Raw genomic sequence first — 24795 nt, forward strand, 5'->3', positions numbered from 1 at the left:
CCTACACTTCTGCTCAGAGATGCAGACTGTTAAAGGGTGTCTTTTCAATTAGAAACATACCATTGTGCAGTTTAATAGCAGAGCTGTATCAACCCAAATCAAAATACGAATTTGTATGACAAAAGGATCAAGCCTGGCTGCCAGTTCTAGTTATTTTTACCACCATTTAACTAACATGACCACTTCTTACTGTGCAGACGTAACAACGTCTTTTGAGTAGACATTTTTACACAAATGCCAGTTCACATCTGAGAGCAACCATGTAAAATTTTCAGCAATCTTATGGACAATACTGTGTGTAGGAAATTACTGGTTACCTTCTGAAGCTACTTCAAAAATCACAAGACGTAATAATGAAGAAGAGAGGAAAAAAAAAGAGCAAGGACTAGAGAATAAACATGTACAGTCAATTCTTCCCTTCCATACTGGCTTACATACTCCTACTCTCTCATATATTCCACCTCCCTTCCTGAATGCTCCATTTATGACAAATAGAGAACTAGAACATTATTCTTGATTAAGAGTATTGGGTAAATTCACTGACAGAGATGCTAATGTCATTATTTAATTAAATATTTGAAATTAGTTTTGTGACTATTTCTAGGACCCTGACAGAGCTGCGTTAAACCTGAACAAATGTTTGCAGACAATTTTTACTCTGGAAAAAAAATTACATTACACAGTTAGTTACCTAATGAAGAAATTTCATTTAAATGCAGTGATACAGCAGCTAACCACCAATTACAAAAGGCTCCAAATATCCACTGCTTCCAGAGTTCAGCCAGCCTTTATCACTTTGTCAGTTTCATACCACTACTTTTATCCTGCTGCCCAGACCACCAAGTATTTTCCAAGAAGCTCATTCAAGCATCCAACCAAGCCAGCCCTTGATACTATACTAAGAAAAGCTGAACAAAAAACATGCATGAAGTGAAACTCAATGACATTCCTGTTGGCAATTGTATCGTAGACATGTGCTAGAAACAGCCACTTCGAATGCTGAAAAGCATGAACCCTCTGTAGCATGAACTGCCTCTACAGATTAACACCACTGACACTATGATGTTTATTTATGGCCTACGTACCTCTGGGCAATGACAGATCGTTTCCAGATTTGTATAGAAGGCATGCTGTGGTGTCAAAATAAAAGCCATGCTTTCATTAAGACAAAAGCATCCTGAGTCTGATTACTGATACTACCACATCAATGACAGAGTCTAATTTAAAGACAGTATTGGTTAACAGCCCAAGTCCTTCTCACTTTGGCCTGTTTACCTGCCACCTCTATACCAGTCAGACTTGTAAAGAAGAACAATTTCCACCTTTAAATTAGGTTCTGGACTCCTCTCCAACAGGCTCAAAACCACTTTACCCAATGTAGTTGAAAAGCTCAGTTTTGGAAGACAGAAAACCAGATTTTCAAGTACTGCATGTAGTATGGTAACTGGACAGAATCACCATCTAAAGTCCTATCCTTCTTCATACCAGTACAGAAAAAAAAATAGCAGTGATTTTGCAAAGACTAAGCCTTTTGAAAATTGAATCATACACAGAAGATTTGATCTGGATATTGGAAAAGGTCCACAAATCCTCTCACTCCCTCAGCAGTCATTATACGGATGGCACAGCAGCCGACTCTAGTTCAATGAGGAGAGCATTAAACCCATTCCAAGCTTCTCCATGAAGCAAACTGTATCCCATACACTGCCTCTCTAGTTAATAGCTGTTCAGAAGCAAGAAATACACAACTGTCAGTACACAGGGTGTGTTCCATAAAGTTACATTTAGGTGCTGGGGTTCTGCCCAGTACTTGACACAGTATTTGGCTGGCTGGCTACCTCAGAGCTTGTGTTGTGCTGCTGGTTTCCTGAGCCTCCCTATCTTGTGCACTGTTGCTGTATTACCGGAAAAATCTATAAAACACTTTTTTGGTTTGCAGAACCAAATCAAAGCCTTCCTCTGCATATCATGTACTAGGAAGGTATGTGTAGTAGTATCTACACTAACTAGAAATTATTTTAAGCAAGAGATTAAATTTCTAAAAAAATTTACATTTCTTAAAAGCATTCAAAATAATTTCTTGACAAGCACAAGTAGAAACAACCTCACTTCTCTCCCTAAACTTACAGTCACAATTGTCTTACCCCCAAGCACCTTCTTTTCACATTCCTCATCCAAATTGTTAGCTTCCACAGGTCTTTCAAAACCCATGTGCGTCTGGTGTAAGCATTTTTCAAAGAAAAATCCTTGCTCAACATTTTCTCTCGTGGGAAGACGCAGGCTGGTAAAAACTTTCTCCCTCTCCTCCATTTTCTGGAAAGCCTTGTCTACACATGTTAAATTGGTGCTCACTTCTTTGATCAGTAAGACCAGATCAGCCTGAGTATTTAATCGAGCTTCCATTTCTTCTCTCACTCGCTGGATTTCCTCAAGCACAGCTCTTATATCCAAGTGACTGGACTTCACCTCTGCTTTGAGATCTTCTTTCACCTGTTGCTGGCTCCTCTGCAATGCTAACACCGTTCTGATTTCCTTCTGAGATGTTTCCACATCATGCTTTAGTGCCTTCTGCCCAGCCTGCATTGCCTCCTGGCTAGCTTTCACTTCTGCCAACAGAGCAGCGATGCACTCCATCCCGATCCCACAGGAGTCGCAGGACCTCTTCCAGTGTCACAGGTTCCAAGCAGTCAGGGACATTTGTGAGCCAGTATCAGATTTCCCCTGATAGCAAGCCAGCTAGCACATAGCCCTTGGTATGGTATCCTACCTCAATTTACAGCACCCTGCAGTGAAGGTACTAAGTAAAAGTCTTGTACAAGGTGAGCCAAAGGCACTACATAAAAGACTTCAACAAGCAGGGCCGTAGTCAGAGCTCCTTCTCAGGACTCAGCCAGAGCACTAATCAGTTTAATTGGCAGATTATGCCACACCTGAATTTTTTAAAATCTTTTGCTGACATCATTGTACGTGGGACGTCACCCCAAAAGCCACTCCCAAAAGTCATTTGATCTGTGCATCAATCAAAGTAGGCCTGGGCATCAGTAACCAGGTTTGTTGAAACGCAGCCAAACACTCCGCAAGAACGCAGTGGCCCTTCCTTTACGACACAAAGGCTCAAAGGAAGCCTGAATTGCCTGCAGGAGCTGAAAGCCAAACAGTTCAACAGTGCGTAGTTATTTTAATTGTATATTCAACAAGGTGATTATGCACCTGTCCTTCTGCTAATGTTTGCAGTGAGGGTTCAGGAGTACCTCTGTGGGCAGATTTGACATTGCACCACTCCCACTGAGTGCTCTCCTTATTCACACAGCAAGCAGTACTCTATTGGAAATCTCTGGAAGAACACAGTTCCTGAGGAAACCCTCTAATCCACAAACAATAGTTATCACAGCAATATGGGAAAACTGACTAATGAGATATTTTTGACAGGTTAAGGAAGCCAAGCCTTTTAGCTACCAGATCTGAGTGTTAACTTTTCTCTGTAAAAGCTAAGGCTTCTTACTTTTAAGCACAGAACTCCTAATAAGCCTAGGCTCCATGTGAAAACAGGCAGATTAGTGACACCAGGCTGACAGCTGTTGTGTTACACAGCTGTTTAATTACCCAATCACTGGGTTCAGTTTGGAAAAAATGACCAATACCATGTAGATCTTCATCTACAGAAGGTGTCAGTGTCTGCTTTCAAAGAGGTGTGCAAATACTCGGCACAACACCCAGCAGAACAGGAGTCAGACCACACAAGCAGGAGCTCAGGAGAACTTATACACCACACCTTTGGCCCTGTCATGACTCCAGGATGCTTTCAGAGGCAGTGGTGATCCCAGAGCAGAAACCTATGCTATTCCATCAAAAACTGTAATAACTACCATCAGCACTATTTTGGGCTGGGAAGCATAACGAGGAATGCCAATAGCCCATGCATGCACAGATCCAGGATTTCCAAATCACCACAGTGCTGCTGGCCAAAAAGCCAATCTGGGGAGTCCTGCCTTCAGTGAAAATGTACTGCTGACTTGCCAGTTTTCCTCCTACACTAGTCCAGGCACACTAATGGGACCAGGAAGATATCAGAGATGCACGCTCCACACAGAGCATCTCACAGCTTGCAAGTACTCCCCGACTGTTTTTCTGTCACAGCCCCTGGGGAACACAAAGTCGATGGTGGAGTTTTTTTCCGAGTCTCTGTCTCACCTGCCAGAAGGCCAGACATGGACTTTCTGATGGGATTTCCCAGCACAGCTACAGGCCGCAGGTATAGTTTCTTCCCCCTTCGGCTCCTTGCCCCATTCATAGCTGAATAGTTATCCCAAGAGCTCCTAAGCATTATTATTCACACAGACCCACTAAAGACTAGTACACAGGTTGCAGAAGCCCAGTCTGAAGTCTCAACCCAGGTAACACCTTTGACAAAAGTTTTAGGTAGGTGAAGAGAGCCAGGTAAGAGCAGTAGCAGTACTTCTGCATCCCTGGATAAACAGCTGCAGTGACTCAGGTGAGCAGAATAAGTCTTCATTCCACCCTTCACCATATTTTAGTAGTTCCTAAAAATCTCACTTGGTGAACCATTTTCAAAGACCTTGTCAGACAGCAAAATCCATCTGAAATTATTTCCAAGTGGTTCCAACAGTTGTGATCCAGCTGGGAAACAGGTGAAAGGAAGGGTTTTCCCCGACTCATGGATGTAACCATCCAAGATCTAAATCTTCCTAAAAACTTTAGGCAGCAAACATGAATCCTGTGTTTATACTAAGATAAATAGCTCAAGTGCCATCCTACATGAGTTTCACTTTCTTATGATTTTAAAGGTATAGTTACGTAAAGCAGTGATTTCAGCTGAGTTAACAAAAAACAAAACAAAAAAAACCAAAACAAAACACACTCCACAAAAAAAGGTGTTGGGGTAAAATAAAGTTTCCAACTGATACCCCTCAGTTCCTCTGTAGTGGAACAGGTTCCTCCAGACACTGACTCAGAGCACAATCCAAACTACAACATCAGTGAGTGCTTGAGAGAAGCCTTTCTCTATAAGCTACATTGAAAGCCTGTCTGACGAAGCTCAGGTGACTAAATTAGGTACTGCAATTGTCATTCCTGTCCAACATCACCAAATCCAAAAGCTACAGCCTCCTTTCTACAAGTGTGTGCACCTAATTGCCGGGTCACTGAAGAAAACCTGTCTTTGGAAACTGGTCTCTTGCACTATATGAATACATTAATTCTATCCAGATTGCAGTCAGTGTGTTTGGTATCTTCCTCACTTACACTAAGATGGGCTGATTGATCATAAAGAATCTTCGGCAATTTATAAAGATCACCCTCTTGACATAGATTTCAGGCATATTTCCTTTACTTTTCTCCACCCTGGAAGATTCTTTAAAACCTTACCTAAAATTAAATTCATAGGTTAATACTACGAAGAAAATTTTAAGTCCACAGAAGTTGCTGCTACTCTGAATTTTACAACCTGACTCTCAACAGGAATACTTGATAGCTGATGACAGATGAAAAACATTTTATCAATGCACAGGTTTCCCAACCTAGAATTCATTGTCTCTGAATTACCCACTTCACCTGCTATACATCAGCTTCTGCTCCAGCTAAGATGTCTCTATCCTTGATGCATCCCAAGTGTCTTAACATTTTCTCCTGTTTAGGAAAAAAATCCTGATTTCATAGACTAACGTGAATCAACCTTTGTCGAGGATTTCCTCCCAAAAGTACATTAAGGACTAGGGCAGAACTAAAAAGGACTTCATTTTTTAAAATAAAATCTGGTCTACTTTGTGTGGGATATGTTTGAGGTTTTTTGGAGGGCATTTTTTGTTTTTAAGGCATTTCTTTTGCATCACAGAAACACAGAAATCTTTGAGACAATTGCCAACCAGCAAACACAAAACACCCCTATTTCTACAGCTCTAATATTGCCCTCCCCCAATCACAATGTGTAGAAGCTATTTGAGCAATGCAACAGGAAGACCATTTGATCACACGGCTGTCATTTTAAAGTTTGCCTTGTGACAAGCTATGGCCATCAGGAGAGGACAACTTAAGAACATCCGTGCAAATAAGGAAGCTGTTGGGTTTAATCTGTAGCAGTACATACAATACCTTTGAGAGGATCTGGAAATTCAGCTAGCTGTAAATTACCACCCTAAATTCTTCCAAAACTCCTGCTCCAGGCTGTAACATAACCCAGGTCAGACAAAGACACAGGGAAAGCAGTCACAAAACTAAATTAATGGTGTCTGCAGAGGGCCTGGGAAGGCTGGACTTGGACAGAAGTCTTCGAACCCCCCCAGACCCTCCACAGCTTGGTCAACTGTAATTTTTGCCTGCATCCATCTTGGCAAGTGGTGAACACACACCTTCCTGCTGTGCCTCTCAGAGTCCAGGCTGGTAACTGTACAAACACAGACTCCCCTGAAGAAACGATGTTTTGCTTCTAAGCTCTGCCTCAGGCCTGTCTATATCAGCTGGTGCAGACAGTCCCAACTTGCTCTGTTCACACTTCAAGCATGCCAGTCATGAGCCAGTCAGTTCACAGCAAAGAGACTTCATTTTTCAGAGAGGTACTTGAATAATCTGCTCAACTGAAATGCTTAAGATGCTGTACCTCAGAAGCTTCTTTAGCTTCTCTTCAACTGGATGAAGAGAAACAGCACTTCTCATCTTGCATCTCCCCCTGCATCAACATGATGTGAAGCCCAAGATGACAACTAAATGCTTCCTAAAGCAGTATGGCAGCTCTCCCTTTCCTCTACTCTTACTGTAACCTCTTGAGTTTCCTTTGTTAATGTCTGGCACTAGCTCATGTCCAGGAACACCAGCTTATTTCAGCTGCCATCAAATCCCTTTCAAGTTGTTCTGAACAAACCAATCAACCACCAGAGAGGCTTTTAAAAATGATGCAAGAACTGAACAAAATTTAACTGCAAGCTGGTGAAACCTGACCTAGATGCTTAAATTGACTCAGCAGGAGTAAAACACACAGCAGAAATCTCTCTGCCTTTTTTTTTCTGCAGGGGTACAAAGGTTTTTCAGCACATATTTTTTAAACGCTGTACAGCCTGAAGGGGGAGTGCAGAGTCATCACATATTATTCCAGGCATTCAGTTTGAAGTACTGTTTCTGAAGTCTGTGTCTATGCTCATCCACTGACTTTATTACAGCACTGACTTCTAGCCTCAATGCAACATTTTAAATCCATCCCTTTTCACTCCCCACTTCTAGCCACAACTGGATATTATCTTTAGACACACGATAATGAAAAGGAAAGGGAAATCTCAGAAGTATGTATGTTCTTCTAAAATTGCACCATGGTTCCCATAACATTTTTTACCTTATGTACCACAGGTGTGTTTTACAGAAACACTAGTTGGGTTTTGAACATCTAATATACAAAGTGATTTTGTCTTTGCATTCACAATGTATTTTGCCAAGTTTACAGGAACTGTAATCTGTAGAACTGAATTAAGTTTTCATAGCTCAGTTGGCTAGAGCAGTTCTAATGATGCCAAGGTTGTGGGTTCAATCCCTCCACGGCCATTCACTTGGGAGCTGCACTCAGTGACCCTTTCCACCTCAGAATATTCTGCATAATTCTGTGTGATCTAGCTAGTGAATATAAAGCATGCATATGAGTCACATGTCTACTACAAAGATAAAAATACTAATAAGCCCACCATACATGCAGAGATGACCACAAACAAAACAAATTTGGAATGCAATGCAATCTACAGAAAACAATTCTAACATGCACCAGCTAGACTGCCAGGGCATCAGGGTTGTCCTGGTTATTTTCCAAATAACCAAGGGTGATATTGATGCTTGATTTTTTTTTTTTAGCTTGTCTGAACTGGGACAAAGCCTAACACATGTCAGTTACCCATACAGTGCTACATACCACTGTCTGAGGGAAAAGAAAAGGAAGATGGCAGAACTAGTTTATCGTACTAGAAAGCCTAGAGTATGGGTGTTTTGATATGAGAGGGATCGACCATATCTACATTAATGAAACTACTTCATCCACCTTAAAAAAACCCCACTGTCATCCATTTTTAATGACAAAGATGACAAGATGGAAAGTAATTGCATGAGCATATTATGTTGTGCTGATGCTTTGGCCAATGAGCACTGAATTAAAGACTGAACTGTATCTCAATGTATTATCCTCAGTTTAGGTATCTGAATTCTGCTACATCAGTTCATCATATACACTACAGGCAACCTTAAATCTTTGAATTTCCTAACTTTACAATATACTGGAAGCTATACTTATTTTACATAAGGGGTTTATGTTTCAGTAAGTTTCTAGTTCAGGTATTTCCCTGAGTAGGCAAAGAAACATGTGAAGCAGTTCTCCTTTTTCTTATAGTTGCAGCTGTGCCTTGACATCCATGAAGTACACAACTTCCAAAAAAAAACCAAGCATGGAGTGATGTTGAAGACTGGTGTCTCTCCCTTCTGCTCCTATGTCCTCTGAGTCTGTTCTCTCCCTAACTCCTGTACAAAAAGTTGCTCCTTACTGTCTGGTGCCCTCTACTGCTTCATCACAAGTACAGAATATGGCACATTTCCCCCCTTCATTCTGCGGCTTCTGTCTACAAAATCAGGACCCAGAGTCACTGGGGACAGGGATCTCTCACCATGATTAGTTGATACTATTGGCAAACCCTTTCCAGATCCAATGAACTGCCTCCCCAGTACAAATCCTGATCCCTTAGTTTGTCCATATCCTTCTTGGATTCACTCAGAGAGTGTGTGTGCAAATTACAGAAAGGAGACTAGTACCAGACATGTGTAGAAAACCCTCACACAAGACCAGAGAACAGAACGATGTCAATACAGCCCTCTTCCTTTTCAAGCCTTTGCGAAGATCCCAACTCTCACACAGTTACCATGGGTGAAATGGCTGAAACACTGCCAGAAAGGAGGAAGCCATTTAAGCTGCAACGCTTGAATGCATTCCTTCTTTAATACTGCAGTCCACCCTACCATGCTCAACATCAGGAATATAGGGCTGGTAGAAGCCTCCAGAAACCATTTACATCACTCCTTGTAAACACTACCTAGACACAAAAGGCATTTATTTCACCACACTGCTCAACTGTTTTAAGTCTTATCACAGAACACCTTGCTGCATTTTTTTCACTATACGTTTTCTTCCACATGAAGCCCAACCTGATTTCACACAGATTAAGTCACTGACTTTAGTCTCTCTTCACACCACATTTCACACAGATACTAACAGGTTAGCTGAGTTTTCTCTTCTGCTCTCACACATGCAGAGCAGTATCCTATGTCCTGGAAAGTCAGATGTGAGAACAGCTTAACTATTTTTCAACTACTTTTTAACATGATTCCTTCCAAAAGAGCTGGCAAGCATTTTAAGTTATGCTAGGGATAAACATAAAACAAATGGGAGAGACACTGTTACTTACAAATCCAAGTAAGAGAAGTTCACAGACTTAAATTTTTCCATCATAAATAAAATCTATATCTACATACAAAACTTGGCTTCAACAACCCAAGAAAGAACTAAGAAGAACTCCAAACAGGAGTCTTACAGCATATACAATTAAGATTTTAAGTTTGCAAACTAATTTCTGCTCACGTACTATAGAGGTCTACTTTACTGCAGTAAAGGCAAAAAAAACCAACAAACCATCAACCCAGAATGAATTTGGAATTTTGACTGAATGACTGAACTGCACTTTGCCATGCTGAAGTAGAAGCAGGCACCATTGACAATTCCTTCTTCACAACCAACATATTAGTGTTAATGGTCAGAACATATATTAGCTCAGACTAATGTTAGATTCAAGAACTTGATTTTTTTTTTCTCAGCTACTGAAAGTCCTTCAGAGACGAGGATATGTAAGGCTTAGTAATTTCCAAGGGACCATAATCTTCCCTTGAAAACAACTGTACCAAATAGAGACTTGGAAAATACATTTTTGACAAGACTAGCACATTAATATGCAACATTTTTTCTTGTGCAGTATCTGCACCTATCTTGGATAGAGAAGACAGAATGGTTTTTAGTTTGAACTCAGAAGCTATTTATTTAATCACACTAGTGTGAGCTGATGTTATATGACTCTAACAAATGTCACTGACTTAACTATGGCACTGAAATCCTGCCTAAAGGATATTATGGAAGAAAAAGTAGGGCAGACAGTGGGAATTTAAAGAGCCTCCAGAGCCTTGCCTGTAGTTTGCATTACTGTCTTTGTGCCAAAAGTGTTTCTGAAGCTGAAACACAGCTTCCTGTGTTTATGAAACTCTACAGCCATTTAAAAACAAATTCAGATTATAATAAAATTCACTGATAATGCTCTTTAAAAAGCAAAGTGATAGCACTTCTAAGCATGTAGGAAGCACTATTATCAGTGCTAAGTTATCCAATATAATCATAATTTACCTACTAAAAGATCACAAAAAAGTTCAATTCTAACATGCTCCTCATAAAATTGATGGCCGCAGTTTGCGATTTCAAGTTACAAAACAAATAGGTAGCATCCAAATTCTCTATTTTGGTGCATATACAGAGCCACTTAGGTAAAAGAAGTCACAAATTTCTGAGTATAAAGAAGAGTATAAACCAACTCAGAGACAATGCTAGGACACGAATTTTTTCCAAGGGTGTAAAAAAAAAACCAAAAAAAAACCCAAAACAGTGATGATATAGGCATGATTAAGCTTATAGGCTGGAAATGAACTGAGAAAAGTAAAGTTTACAGTAACTGTTCAACTTCCCAAATCCCTTCAAGAATCAGTCCCAGCACTCTCAGGGGCTATGCAGAAAACGCTAATGCGGTGGTTTCAACATTGTTGACTATGGTATCACTCAATGACTTTGCTCCAATCATCATCTTGATTGGTTTTAATCACAGTTCAAAATGACAACCCAGCAGACTGCTCTTCCCCAGCTACACTGACCTCATTTGACGAGTTCAGGATCAGTCCCAGATCTGGTGTTTTCCCATGACTAAAAATAACCAAGCAATTACTTTACAAAAAGTGTTAATCTGTACCGTCATTTCCACACAACAGGGCACAGACATACCATTAGCTTCTTGGCAGATGAATACCTAGGTATGACAAGATTACATAAGGGAAATTGCAATAAACTTTTCTGTATCTAAATAAAGGATTATCTATTTCTACATTGTTTCACAACTCAGTTAAGACTCTGAGTTACTCTAGATCAATACTGATTTTCTAAAGCACCAGAAATGTTTTCTGCATGTAATCACCCCCACTGCTCTGGTTCACACAAGTGAAAGTTGTTTTTCTAATTTAAAGTTTAAGCACTTGTGCTTTTCATCCTTTTGATTACACCTATCAGCACAATTAACATTAAGTAAAGTCCCTGCAGAATGAAAGAAAATTTAAGCTATCAAAATTAGAGATAAACTCACAACTTCAGGAAAATGAATTTAAGGAGGCAGCAGCATAGCATGTTTTAAGGAACACCAACGTAGTTGAACATGTGGCTAAAACTAAACTTGAAATGGTACTTTAAAGCTACCCTAGCAGTGAAAAACCATTTGCTGGTCAGCAGAATAGAACAGCACCTTAACAGAACCACTTCAGTTGCTGCTGATTAAAATCATCCATGTGAACTGAATCTTTCATGCTTCACTGCAAGTTCAAGACAGAAAATACCACACCTCAAGTGCCTCATACCAGCTCTAAGAGCTGCTGGAGCTCCACATTTTCAAAAGACACACAACATGCACTTATATAAATCTTGGCAGTCACCATATCAAGGAACTATTTATGTATTTCCTGTCATGTTAAGCAGTTTTCCTGCAATTAAACAGCAAAGATACCTCCTCAGGGACGTGCCTAGGACATTGCACACCATTGTTTCAGGAACAGCCTAAGTGCAACCTATCGGAGCTTATCTGAAAACATCTTGCCAAGCTGAAAACAAACCAGAGAACAACGGGCAGCATCCAGCACTTTCATTAGCTAAAAATATGTCTCCACCCTTTGAGAGGCACAAAGTCCTTCTGCTGCTTGCTGAGCAGCTAAAGGAATTCTCTTTCCAGGCACTCCTAACCAAACTGCACAACTGAAGACCATTTTGGCAAACGCTGCCTGACAGGTACCAGGGCTCCCCTTGAGGAGTGACTGCTTGTCATGCCTGCTGTGGAGACCAAGCAGTTCCTGTGGAGAAGTTTGAAACACTCAGCGTATCATTCCTTGCACTTCACGTTCCCCTGGGTCTCTTCTGTACAAGCTAACAAACTACAAAGATGGCAAGCAGATTTTTGCCTAACTGGGCGGCGGGCTGGGAGGAAGGGAGGGAAAGAAGACTACAGAAATTTTATTGCAGAGCTGATACCTCAGGTAACTGTGATTCACTGGGGTATACCTACAACTTACCACAAGGACCAAAACCCATATGTGAGGTTAATCCCTGAGAAAAATCTCCAAATATGAACACCTTTACTTGTGCCACTAACAAAGGCAGCAAGAAAAATATTCACTGCACTTTACACATGCATCTTGCCTTCCTTGACCTTAAATTCTAACTGAGTTCCCTCCTGAAATAAAGAAATACAGGTTTAATATGGTTATGCTACTCATTTCATATCAGGACCTTTTATCTTTTTAAATGGAAAAATGTCTTAACTTGGTGAGTTAAGCAGGTGGCAGATTGTACAGTAATATCTGTGGAAATAAGCAAGCAATATTATATTAGTTACACAACACAGCCATGATTATGGCTAAGAAAAGCAAATTTTTTCTAGTCTTCTGTTTTAATTGGAGTAGAATAAATTGCAACTGGCTTTATAAGAAAGTTCACTTATTCTTTTGCAGTAAACATTTCCAATAATCCTGTATTACCACTTAAAATGTCTGAAAAGGTTTAGCACAAACTCTATTCTTGTAATAAATACAAATGTAACATTTTTAATAGCTTAGATGCTTCTGATATAAGCAGTATCTGAGAGTCTGAAATTATTATTATTACAGAAGTTAAGCAATTAATGAGTACTATTTGTAATACTGTTACTTTTCTACTGAAGGACTTTTCTCTTTGAGAAAAGGATGAGCTTTCATTAAAAGAATTTCACCACAGATGTTCCCAGCCATTCTGTTTCCTGCCTAATGAGAAGTATTTCCACAACATCACATACAAACTGTTTACCCAAGGATCCTGAGGAAGATCTTTTACTTGCTATAAGTGTACAAGCAGCACACTACTATCATGACAAGAAGTAGGAAATATTAATTTAACCAAGAGTTGAACACAGGACCCCGAGTTATTAATGCCCTTGCTACAACTACTAGACATCAGTAAAGATTATACCAATGAAAGGTTCATAAATAGCAACTGTAAAGAAACATCATGTCCAGATACAACTCAGGTTATTTAAGGTGAGTTATTTCCACATCTGAGTATCTGGACAGCTAAATTATATGGGATTTTTTTTTTACACTATTTAAAGATGTAAGTTACACTACCAATACATTCATTTTCCAGAAGATCAAATGCTATTTTGTCATTCCTGTAGGAGAGAGAACAGAAACAATACTCCATGACCTAGAAAAGCAATGGGGAAGACCACTGTTGGTGGACATGGTTAGAAAGGTGCTGGTGACACACCTCTAACTTTTTTTGTTGTTAACAGTAACAACTTGTAACTTGTTACTGTTTAACTGTAACAACACTATGCCAGCTAGCCAGCTTGACCAGTGCAGCCTTCACAGAATTTCTTTCTAGAAAACAAGCCAGGAGAGATAGGGTCTGCTTGCAAATAATTCTCCAAATAAGTTAGGTTTTAGAATGATATTGGGTGAAACAGTCAAGAGCTGTTTGAAACACCAATGTCCCTAAAGACATCAAGTCCATCACCTTTGGACCCAGGTTACTCCTATGAATTGCAATACTGAGAGATTATTATTTAAAATAAAAACAGTAGGGACGCTGCTTCACTATGTGACATTAAATTACTAGCAAATCTCTATAAACGGAAATCACCTCTTCTTGGCACTCATGGCAATGAGAGTGGTAGGTGTAGTCCCAATCTACATATTACTTAACATACAGTGAAATTAACTGGAGATGGAAGAAACTCTATTCTCCTTCACACATCAGAGTTTTCTGTGCCAGCAAAGAAAGAAGGGTAACACAAAACAGTGAGACAATTGGCTGCAAATACTCAAAATGTTGCATTCTACCACTGAAATTCCATGGTATGTTCCTCAAAAAAACCCTATAGCTGTATGTTTTAGAAAGTTCAGATTAGAAGGGTTGAGTAAGTAGTAATACTTCATTTGTCTTAATGCTGCAAGCCATTTCTACCATGGTAACAGATTCATTCGCACAAACTGCAAAACTGGAAGAGGCAGCTTTTAGAAGTTTAAGCCTTGTTTTAGCACACTGGAAATCCCCTGAAGCAATTTAAAAGCTATTCAAGTTTTTAAGTGTAAGTGGAGCTGCCTGTCATTTTCAAACCCTAACCTACTTCACAGCAACAGAACTTGCAGCCAGACCCTATTAGACACGTCAAGTGGGAAAAAAAGCACACTTAGAATATGCAGTGGTATTCACAGAGATTATTTGTTATGTCCTTTATATTTACTCTCCAATTAACTTTTCTTCTATGAAGTTGAGCTTGAATAAACAATTCTATTTCATATTGACAAATACCTGAGGCATCCTGCATATATAATTAATCCCTTTAAGTGAATAACAAAATCCAACATCACTTGCTACAGTGGAGTAGAACACAAGTTGCCAAGCATATGCTTTTCAGCAGCACACCAGTTGTTCTGTCTCCAGATTTTTTTGGGGCAAAGCTCCTCATTTCAGTTAATTTTCATACTTCATTAAATATATGCACAGGTTAAGTGTTAACATCACATAGAAGCGACTCTGTTTTGACTCTGGCATGTTTTCTGTTGGGTTGGGGGGGTTCTTTTGTTGTTTGGGGGGGGTTTGGCAGATCATTTCTGCTACTGAAACTTCCTTTGAAAATACTAGTGCTATCTTCATTTTATAGCTACTGTAAACGCATCCATTGCATGAGACTTGCATACAGTACAAACTGTACTTACAGACCCCAAAACACAGAGCCAAGACACCTGAAAATAAAATCACTATTTAGTTATCATGTACATGTCTACTGAAGCCATGACCTATTAAGACTGGAATCAGGCACATCAGGCAGGTCATTTAGTACCCAGTCTTAAATAGATTAAGTCAGGAGCAGAATCTCATTGACTTAAACAGGAACATGATTAAATTCAAAATCCTCCATGACGAATGGTTTCCAGCTATTCAACTTCCTTTGCTCAGAACAGATACGCTGGCTTTACTTCAGAACTATTTTTTTCCTTGGTGGGTGACATAAATATTTAACATACTTGTCCTGTATAAAATTTCTTCAGCAGACTTCTAGATTTAGAATACTTAATAGGATTCAGTGTGTTGGGTATCTTTCTATGCCACTGTAGTGGCAGACATTAACCAGTACTTCACTTATTCTTTAGGGGGATGGGAAAAAAGCTGTGTGAACAGTTAAGCAACTCATAACACCTCAGGCTTTCAGAATCCTTTTTTAAGAGCACTGCTTTACAACCCACAGAAGTAATTTTATAGTTCCCAATGTGATCTGAAGAACAACTCTGGGAAGAAGTTATTGAAAAAGATGTCAGCTGCTCAAATAAACATATCTATGATGTTTGCTTGCTATTAGCACGGAAATTTTTAAAACTGGTATTGCTGAAAAGACTTGTTTAGTAAGCAATGGAAGTCACCAGCAAGACAGGAGCACCAAGTGCAGTTTGCTTAAGGGAAGGAAAGAAAGAGGAAAAGCAGCAAGAAGGGCTGGATGAAAACATTTTGAGACAGAACAGTACACAAACCTTGACAAATTCTCAACAAAAAGCACAAGAGCCTTTGACATCTATTTGCAAAGCCAGTTTCTTGTCTGGACTTTTATCTTTATACAAGAGAAAACATAAGCAACTCAAAATAACTATTTTGAGTAATTCATAAAAGAATGTCTTTCTCTCACAGTTTATACAGAACTGATGACCTACACAGAGATGATGATTTACTCTGTCACACCACTGATGCATGAAGAACATAAGAGCACTTTAGTCACTCTGGTAAAAATCCTAAATGGTTCAATAAAGGAAGCAAATATAGTATTTCATCACTGAAAGACTGTGGTTCCCACTCTCCTCTGCCATGTTTATGCAATTCTGAAGTGTTAAGATTTTCACAGTTACTTGCTACAAGTAAAGTTTTATAAGTCACAGGATGGATAAATTATTTCCTGAAGGTTTCAGGATTTTGTTTTGCTGAAGAGGGCACCCATTACAAACAGCTAACAATGCAGGTATAGTATACTTCCAGTTGCTGAGAAAAATTATACTTTGATGTCTGCCTGCATTTAAGGAGAGAAGAAACTTCTGGGTATCATAACCTTGAAGCACTGTAGAGCACACAGTCATCAAAGTTAGACACAAGGCAACAAGCTGAAAGACCTTAAAAAACACTTTAAGTATTACGTAAATTTCACCTGGATTTATTCCATTCCTAGGGGGAAAAAAAATCTGATTTTATTTGGCTTCCCCTGAATAGACTGCATGCTTATGCTGTAACATATCTGAATTACTCTAGGTACTTCAACACCTCCACATGGATGAGAATGCAAGTAGTGCAAACACATCCAGCCCAAGGATCCATGTAATGCTAAGTGCAATGACCAACTTAGAGTAATAGAAGAGCAGTGTAAACAACTTTATGTCCCCCCACACTCCATGTGAAGAAGCTGCATCGGGCTGCTGCGAAGTATCCTTGAGTCAGAATGAAAACCCAAGAACAAGTTCTATCCTCTTCCTCCCAACAGTGCTCACGTTCCAGCTTCACCAAATTACCGCACTGCAACTGTCAGGCAGGACATGGCAACAGAAGAATCCAACCTGACCTGTGCTCTAGATTACTTTAAAACTCTACATTTCAACAATTGCCACAAGTATCTCAAGGATGGTCTTCAGTCATAAAGGCAGCTGATCTATGCTATGATCAAAGGGAGCAAAGAATGAAATCCATGATAATGCTTATTAGAAGTGCAATCTACGTCAAAACCGGAATTCAGTATTGTTTACATAACACTCATACATATTCAAATTCCTACATGGACCCTGAAATTCCTTTCTGCAGTTACCCCTTCCCTTATTTATTGACACACTTCCTACTACTTATTGTGCCTATTGCTTATGTGACCTTGGAAAGAAGCCACATGTCATTTTTATCAAATTAAACCACTGCAAGAAAGACAGTCATATAGATGCTGCAAAATTAAATATGGCTCCTCCTGGCATTTAACAATAAGAATAAAGAATAACCTTTTATGTTTGTGATATACACTGTCATTGCCTGATATACTGTTGCTGAGTTTTACAAACCTGAAATAATCACTAACAAGCTTTGATACATTCTGCTGTTTCAAAAACCGCAGTATTATCTATACATACTTGCATTCTCCACGACAGACTATGACCTGGTTTTCCTGTGCCCTACTTTTTTGGTATATTCAGCTCTAGCTAACCACTGGTCAGCTTTCTGCTAACATACTGACTTCCTACAAGACACAGGGACAGTAAAGCAGAAGCGGGAAAGCAGGCAAAAACCTCTCTAAGCTTCAATGCTGTACCATTAGTCTGTACATACTGTACATAGAGAAAACACACAGAAGGTCTTTTCAGCACTTCTTATTTAATGAATTGCTCCTTAACTAGAACACAGGGCTTGCAATCTATTTTACACGTTGTATTTCACAGAGACATCCTTCAGCCAGGTTTTGCTTTCACATCCACTCAAATGAAATTAAACCACAAATTGATTCTTATAATTGTAAAATTCTCTTGATACATGCATTGACACTTATTTTTCAAATAATTTTTTTTACAAATTTCAGTAGCACTTAATGAACATTTGGAAGACTGAACATTATCAGCCCTCACCTTCTCTTAAAGGATTTTTGGTCCTGGAGTATGTGTTATGTAGAAATTTCACATTATTTATATAGTTACATGCACAAAGACACCCTCTACATAAGAATTTATGGCATCAAGGTATTTAAATCCTAGTTTAAAGCCAATGCAAGCAACCTGCAAACAGAAGTCTATATTGTACAGTTGGCCTGTATTATGTTCATAAATGAATTTATCGTCCCAGAAGAATTCCAAAGCTGGATTTACTTTGGCAAGGATAAGAAATGACAAGGCAAATGGTTTAAGCTGCCATGTGAAAAGACAGGACAATAAGGAAAGCTGACTGGTAGCACTGAACTCCAAAAAAATAAAAGCAGAAAGAGCGGTATTCAAGTGAGAGAGGAAATTCCTGAATGAAGAGCTTCTGCAAAACTAGCTTATGCAGCTGCTTGCTCCCCTCTAAGTAAAATGCAAGAAAATTACAAATAGTGCACTGGAGAAAATACTTATGTAACATGCAAGATGCTCTTGGGGTCTCTAGATGTCATATAGCTCAGCTCAAACAAACAAACAACTTCCAACCCTCAGCCCCAAAAAGACACATGTATGTCCTGGAATAAAGCTCACCTTCCCTTCCATAAATTTGCTTTATTTGCTTTTCCTGACACTGAAGATGAAAATCAGGTCAGATGCAGCTGAGAATTTTGTAAATTTTTTTGTTTGTTGTGTTTTTTGTGTGTGTATGAATTAAACACACACACAGAGTTGTCCTCAGTGTCTCAAAACTTTGTACCTTTTAGGTGTGTCTTGAAACAAGAGGCACAAAAGTTTGTTTGTTCCACTTGCAAATAAGATGTATTTAGCACAACATCTGTGATAAGAGATACCTACAGGTAAGTATTCAAGTATTTCCCACAGACAGAAAGCCACACCAAGACAGCCTGTATTCATTCCACTTCCCTCTCTGCTTTCCCCCTTGCACCCTATCAAGACACAGAAAACACAGTGCTCCCAGCAGATAATCATTAAAATTATTAGATAAATATTTAATATCACAGACTTCCTGATACTATTTTGGATTTGTGCACGGAAAAGAGCAAATCCCAATTTGCATTTCATAAACAGAAAAACCATCTTCCAAACAAGCAGCTCAGCACACATGCAGAGACTTAGAATATGAAACTACTTCGCTTAAAAGTCAGACTTCTGTCTGAAATTCAAAAACTTTCATGGCCAGTACAGTTCTTATTCACTAAAAATAAGATGCTGTTGAAGTAAACAAGATATTCACTCAATGCATGCTCTAATCACCATATTAAAAATACACAAACCTGTATGAAATATAACAGTGCTTTTCTTGTAGCCAGAAGGTAGACGAATGTTTCGAAGCAACCCCTTTGCTGTCAGCCTTATGCGCATGTTGGATAAGGAAAATTTCGGGGACCATAACATGTCTTCAGTGCAATGGGAAGACAAACAAGCAAGAAACAGCCTCCATGTACTGTCACATACTATGTTTTTAAATTGCTAGTGGCAGAAGTGAGCAATTCTTGCTAAAGAAAGCATGCTTGAAGAAATAATCAGGTCTTCATTCCTTTGCTGTTACTCCTTATGCACAGACAAGCAAAAAATCAGTAAAAGCAGATATCCACAATGTAAATGCTGCTGGCAGCTTCTCCTCACCAGATGTTCTGAAAACAAAGCTTGCCCTCAGAATAAAACCGACTTAGTGATTTCGAAAACCAACAGCCTCTGAATTGCATCACAGTACCGATGCTCAATCTGCTATGGGACTCCGTGGGCTGGGAACTGGAAAAGGAGAAGTGGGAGGAGGAGGATGAAGAGGGAGGAGGAGGAAGTGGGTGGTCTCACCAGCTGAATATATCATCCGGCAATGCCACAGTCCATGTAATTTTTCTTTGGAGACTGTAAGAAACATTATTTGAATATTCCTGGAGGCATATTTCAGCTTTGCTCTCCAAAAATCTTTTCAGGGTGCACTTCTTAAAACTGTTTCTTTCAATCAAATATTATGTTAACATTTAAAGTGTTAACAAATCCAAAGACACATCTATTCTCTAAGAACAATTCAGTATTTGAGAGCTGCTTAAGGGAAATTCTGCTTAGCTTGGCAGCTCAACGCTGCAGATGCTTCCATTCATCATCAGAGGAGAAGGACTCAGGCATTAATTCATATTAAAACAGTTCTCTGCCAGCTGGGTTTTGAAGGCACCCAAACACTGAGGCAAATAAGCAGTGTTGTGGGAATTCTTACAAAATAGATGTTCTTCCCATCTTTGATTAGCCCTCATATAAAAAATTTCTTCTTGCTATTTAATGAGCTGAAAAGTTTTGCATATACTTTGGTGAAGTCAACTGCCATTAGTAAAAAAATTAAATTAAAAATAAATTTAGAAAATAAAGGAGTAAATCTTTTACAGATTAGAAAATGCCACACCTTTTATTTGAGACCATGGCTAGACATACATGCACTGGCCACCTTCCTGTGCAAAAAGAAACATTTCACTACTTTTCCTGAGGTCAGCAGCTGCTTTACTAGGCAGCCAGTGGAGCAGGGACCACCCACATACTCTCAGCCAGTGCTGGAGACAAGATACTGGCAGCTCATACTTCTTTGGGGTTGTTTGAAGAGCTAGCCTCCGCAGACTTTGTAACTCTTTGGAGACAACAACATTAGGTACTTTTTCATTGATTCTCCACTTCTACCACTTCAGCAAACCCCAGCCAATGTTGTCTAACATCTGTACCTTTGAACAGTTTTTCCACTTCCAGAAACAATTAACTGAACTTACTCCGAAGTAGGTATAAGCCAAATCAAGTATCACAGTGACAGGTGCCATTCCAGCAGTGCCTTACCTGTCCTCTTTACCTTCACAAATCTAGTTTTTATATTTTAATAGCATGTCTTACTTGCTCAAGATGCATAACACTTTAAATTCACAGTGCTTTTGTAACACATCAGCTAGAACTAAAAATAGCATGTTGTTGCTGTATCCGGGTATCTCTACCACCACACAGAACCCGGTGCAGTGACAGTGAAGCAGATGCTCACTGTATGTAGACCAAAAGAGCTGCAGCCCAGCACCTGTCGAGCCAACCTCCACAGCAGACTGTGTGAGAATACCCTGGCATGTTTTCAAAGGGGGTACCAAAATATTTATTTCCCAGAACAGTGATGAAACACCAACTCTGAAGTACTATAATACATCTTCAGTCCACGCAAACCCATTCAAAATAAGCACAAAGACAGTAAATTAGGTTTTTTTGTTTGGTTCCCAGGGCAGCCTCTGCACACAGCAGGGCATGCATGTCATTACTGTGGTAAAACCTCATCTATTTCTTCTAGTCTGAAGAGCTTTGGCACTAGCAATGCGTGTTCATCTATCTTTCCAACAGCCTGCAGTTCCAGACTCTTTCCTAATCCAATACTATTATCAAAGACATTGCCCCTTTCTTGGCTGCATTATTATGATGCCTGAAAACCACACTAAGCAGTAAACTAGAAGGCTTGTTACAGCACAGTACAGTAGACTTGTGTACTCACACATGCACAGTTCATTAGCACATCTCATCAAATATTAGCTCATTATTGTCAAATCCTTTCTTAATTAAGGCATTTTGAGATTTTGACTGGGCTTACAGACAGTCTTCAAACATCATTCAGCACCTAGCCACACCAGGTTTTACCCTTTTGCCAAGGCACCTACAAGAACTCCCTTTTATTTGCCTTCTGTTTCCACATTTCTCCATGGGAGAAACTGCCTTATGTAGTAAGTATTTTCTCATCTTCCCAATTTGATGCTCTCAAAAAGGTGGAAACAGTCCAATCAGGCTGAAAAACCCTCCAAACCACCACAAACTGACAAAACACATCCAAAAAACAACCCACCACTTCTCCCCATCCTTGCAATAGTGCTTAGGAGAAAGCTAAAGAACTCCTCATTAGCTGTAAAACCAGAGAAGATGGAACACCCTGCTGAAACCTCACTTCCTTCCTAGGAATAGAGGCTGGAACAAAGAATCTCTATAGGACAAACATGATGTAATGAACCAGTTTGCAAACTGCGGAAGGAATGAATCACCATACAAAATATGAGCAGATAAAGCTCTATATGGACATCAAAATCCTTGCAGGAAAGACCAAAACTCCTCTTACAGTGATATACAAATAATACTTTTATTGCCTCTTCTTTCCTGCTCTTTGTTTGGGTGAAAATAGGCCATAAAGAAACAGACACATCATATTATTTGTAAAAAACCTTCTGATTTGACAAAAATGCCTCTCTAGCCTCTAGAGTTTTAATTCTGTTAAACCCCAGAAACCTGAAACAAGTCTAGCAGACCTGACAGCACTAATGAAAAGCAATGGATGCATGTCTCATCTAGTGCCATCTAGTACCCAAAGCTTAGAGAGCTCTGACAGCAGCCAGCAAGAGGACTGCCCATGCCAGTCTGAACAGCTTCCAGGAGAGACCTAACTTGCAGCGAGGTTCCTCCAGTATAATCTTTCCAGAGCTCAGTGTCACACCACAGCGTACTCCACTGTGGTGGCCGTGCATGTGCTAGCATGGTTCCTTAGCTCAGGAAAACAGCACCTTCCACTCTTGTTTGTACTCCCACGATAGTCATCTAGTGCCTCGTGCTGGCAGACTACAAAGCCAGGGTGTAATCCATAGGATCTTAACACAGCATGCCAGGAACATGCACTGTCTACATTTCATGCATAACATGAGGATCACAGAGAGGTCTTTTTCTTTCCTGACATTAGAGAAGGGCGACAGAAAACAGCACCAGAAAACAGCAGAATGAAATAGGAAGCAATATACAGAGGACAAAAGGACAGACAGATTTTATGTACTAGCACCTTACTGCTGGCTTCCCTCAGACTCCAAGGGAAGAACTGGTGATCAACATGGACAAAGGGGCTCTATCCTGTTACCATGTAATTCAGTCTGGATTGCTAAATGCATCACTACCTGATGACACCATCAGACTGATGGAGGGGCCAGACCTATTTTAACCCCAGCAAATTTAGTGTATCTGCCACTCCCTGGGAACATTAGTAACATGACAAAAAAGGAGCAAAGTGCACTGGCATCTGTAGGCTTTCAATTCAGCGTCATGAGGCCAAATCCACAGTGTCTGCGTTTCTGCTGTCCCTTTCCCTCTTTCCTCCTCCAACAATCACTAAGAATGCCACTGAAACACTTAACTGTCTCGCTGTATAAGTCTAAATCAGGAGCTAGATATTTAGATCCAAGAAGCCCATGTAAAGGACACTTGGCTCCATGTCACAGAACAGCAAGAGCAGTGCAGAGCAGATGGATTTTCCTGGCATGTTTTACTTCAGGAAGAACTGAAGGGAGATTGCTTATGCAAAGAGAGATGCAAGAAGCAGGAACCTACTAAGAGCCAAAGGGTCATCTGTGTCCTCATTTTCATTTCTGGAAAATGATTGCCCCGCGTCCACTTTCCTGTGATCACTTTGCTCTAGCCAGTGCTCCAGTATGAAAAGCTAATCTTCCTATAAGCAACAATACCTGCTGCCACAATAAATGCAAACTGCAGCTTCTAGACTAATTTTAAGCTCAAATCCTCTTCTGAAGAAAAAAGGAAACATCTTCTTTCCTTGGAGCAGGAACTAAAATCCTAAATAATTTACATTTCTTCTTTCTGAACACAGAAGCTTTTAATCATTATAAATTCAGCAGCCTGTCAAACTGAAGGTGATTCTGCAGTGGATTCCCAGGCAAACTGATACAGGAATCAGGCTGATCTGTCTCCCTCATGCACCAGTGCATGCATTATCTGCACTCTTTTACAATTGAGAACAGCCACAAAACACTGCAAGAATAATTTCATTTTTAACTTGTGAGTTAAGGGAAGTGCATTTTCAGGATGTCCCTTTCAAAATGGCATTTTTGTTCGACTGCATCAGTCAAAATCCTACAAAGCTGCTACTCTACAACAGTGTACAATATCACCAACATTAGGGTAACATGCCCTAAAATATGGAACTTCAACAATCCATCCAGATGTGACAAAAACTCGCAACCACCTTTTTGCTAGGGACTTCCGCGGTTCAGAAATAGGGTAGGTGTATGCTTAAGTTTTTGTGAGCTCAAGCCTCAAGGAACAGGGGAAAAATAAATGCTTAATCCAGGGCCATAGCTTACAGATCTATTAATTATTTATTTACACAATACTGATTTAGATTCACTGTGCAAGTGTATTTCATCCATGGCCGCACAACAATACCCAGAGACCCTCTAATAAAGAGCAGCATTGCAAATTAGGTCAATTTAGGCAAGTATATGCCCTAAGACATGCTAGTGGTTTATCTGGAGAGCACAAAGCACATTCAAGATAACTCACAGTCTTTTGCTTACCTCTGTGGGCTTTGTATGCTCTCCATTACCCCAGACATGCAGACAAAAAAGGCAGATGTACAAGTTGTTTAACCATCTTTGACACAAGACCATGAGTTTCGTGTTTCTGAGACAGTTCAGTGATCTTTCAAGTATTATGTCCACTTAACACCCCAACAGAGTCCAATGAACTCCAGCTCCCAACATGGGAATTTTCTCTATCACTTGGACTGAGCTGATGTGATCTGTAGAAATCCCTTTCAACTGCCCTCTCTACTCACAAAGAGGCTGGCCTATCCAATATTTACACAAGTGTGAGAAAACCAAAGCTTTGTGATGTTCTCCCATGTGGCTTGTTATTGTGAAACATCAAAATAAATACCAGGGAAGAGAACCACAGATGCTCTTCCCCACAAAAGAATAAACACCACAGAAATAA

General features: G+C 39.7%; 1 protein-coding gene across 6 annotated transcripts in view; it reads right to left on the reverse strand.

Annotated features, from left to right (window-relative positions):
- The window catches only part of MTUS1 (microtubule associated tumor suppressor 1), an 85776-nt gene that overhangs the window by 30921 nt on the left and 30060 nt on the right, over nucleotides 1–24795 (reverse strand). The window contains exon 1 of one of the 6 annotated variants that reach the window (XM_008641444.2): nucleotides 19299–19776. The exons of 4 other annotated variants lie outside the window; for them this stretch is intronic. In XM_008641444.2, coding sequence (XP_008639666.1) covers nucleotides 19299–19419 — 121 coding nt within the window. In that variant the 5' untranslated portion in view covers nucleotides 19420–19776. Of the gene's footprint in view, nucleotides 1–2144; nucleotides 2903–19298; nucleotides 19777–24795 lie in introns of those variants that run through there. One more of the 6 variants, XM_008641443.2, reaches the window with a different exon arrangement.

The sequence above is a fragment of the Corvus brachyrhynchos genome, unplaced genomic scaffold (assembly GCF_000691975.1).
Source record: "Corvus brachyrhynchos isolate BGI_N302 unplaced genomic scaffold, ASM69197v1 scaffold17, whole genome shotgun sequence".
Classification (NCBI taxonomy): Eukaryota; Metazoa; Chordata; class Aves; order Passeriformes; family Corvidae; genus Corvus; species Corvus brachyrhynchos.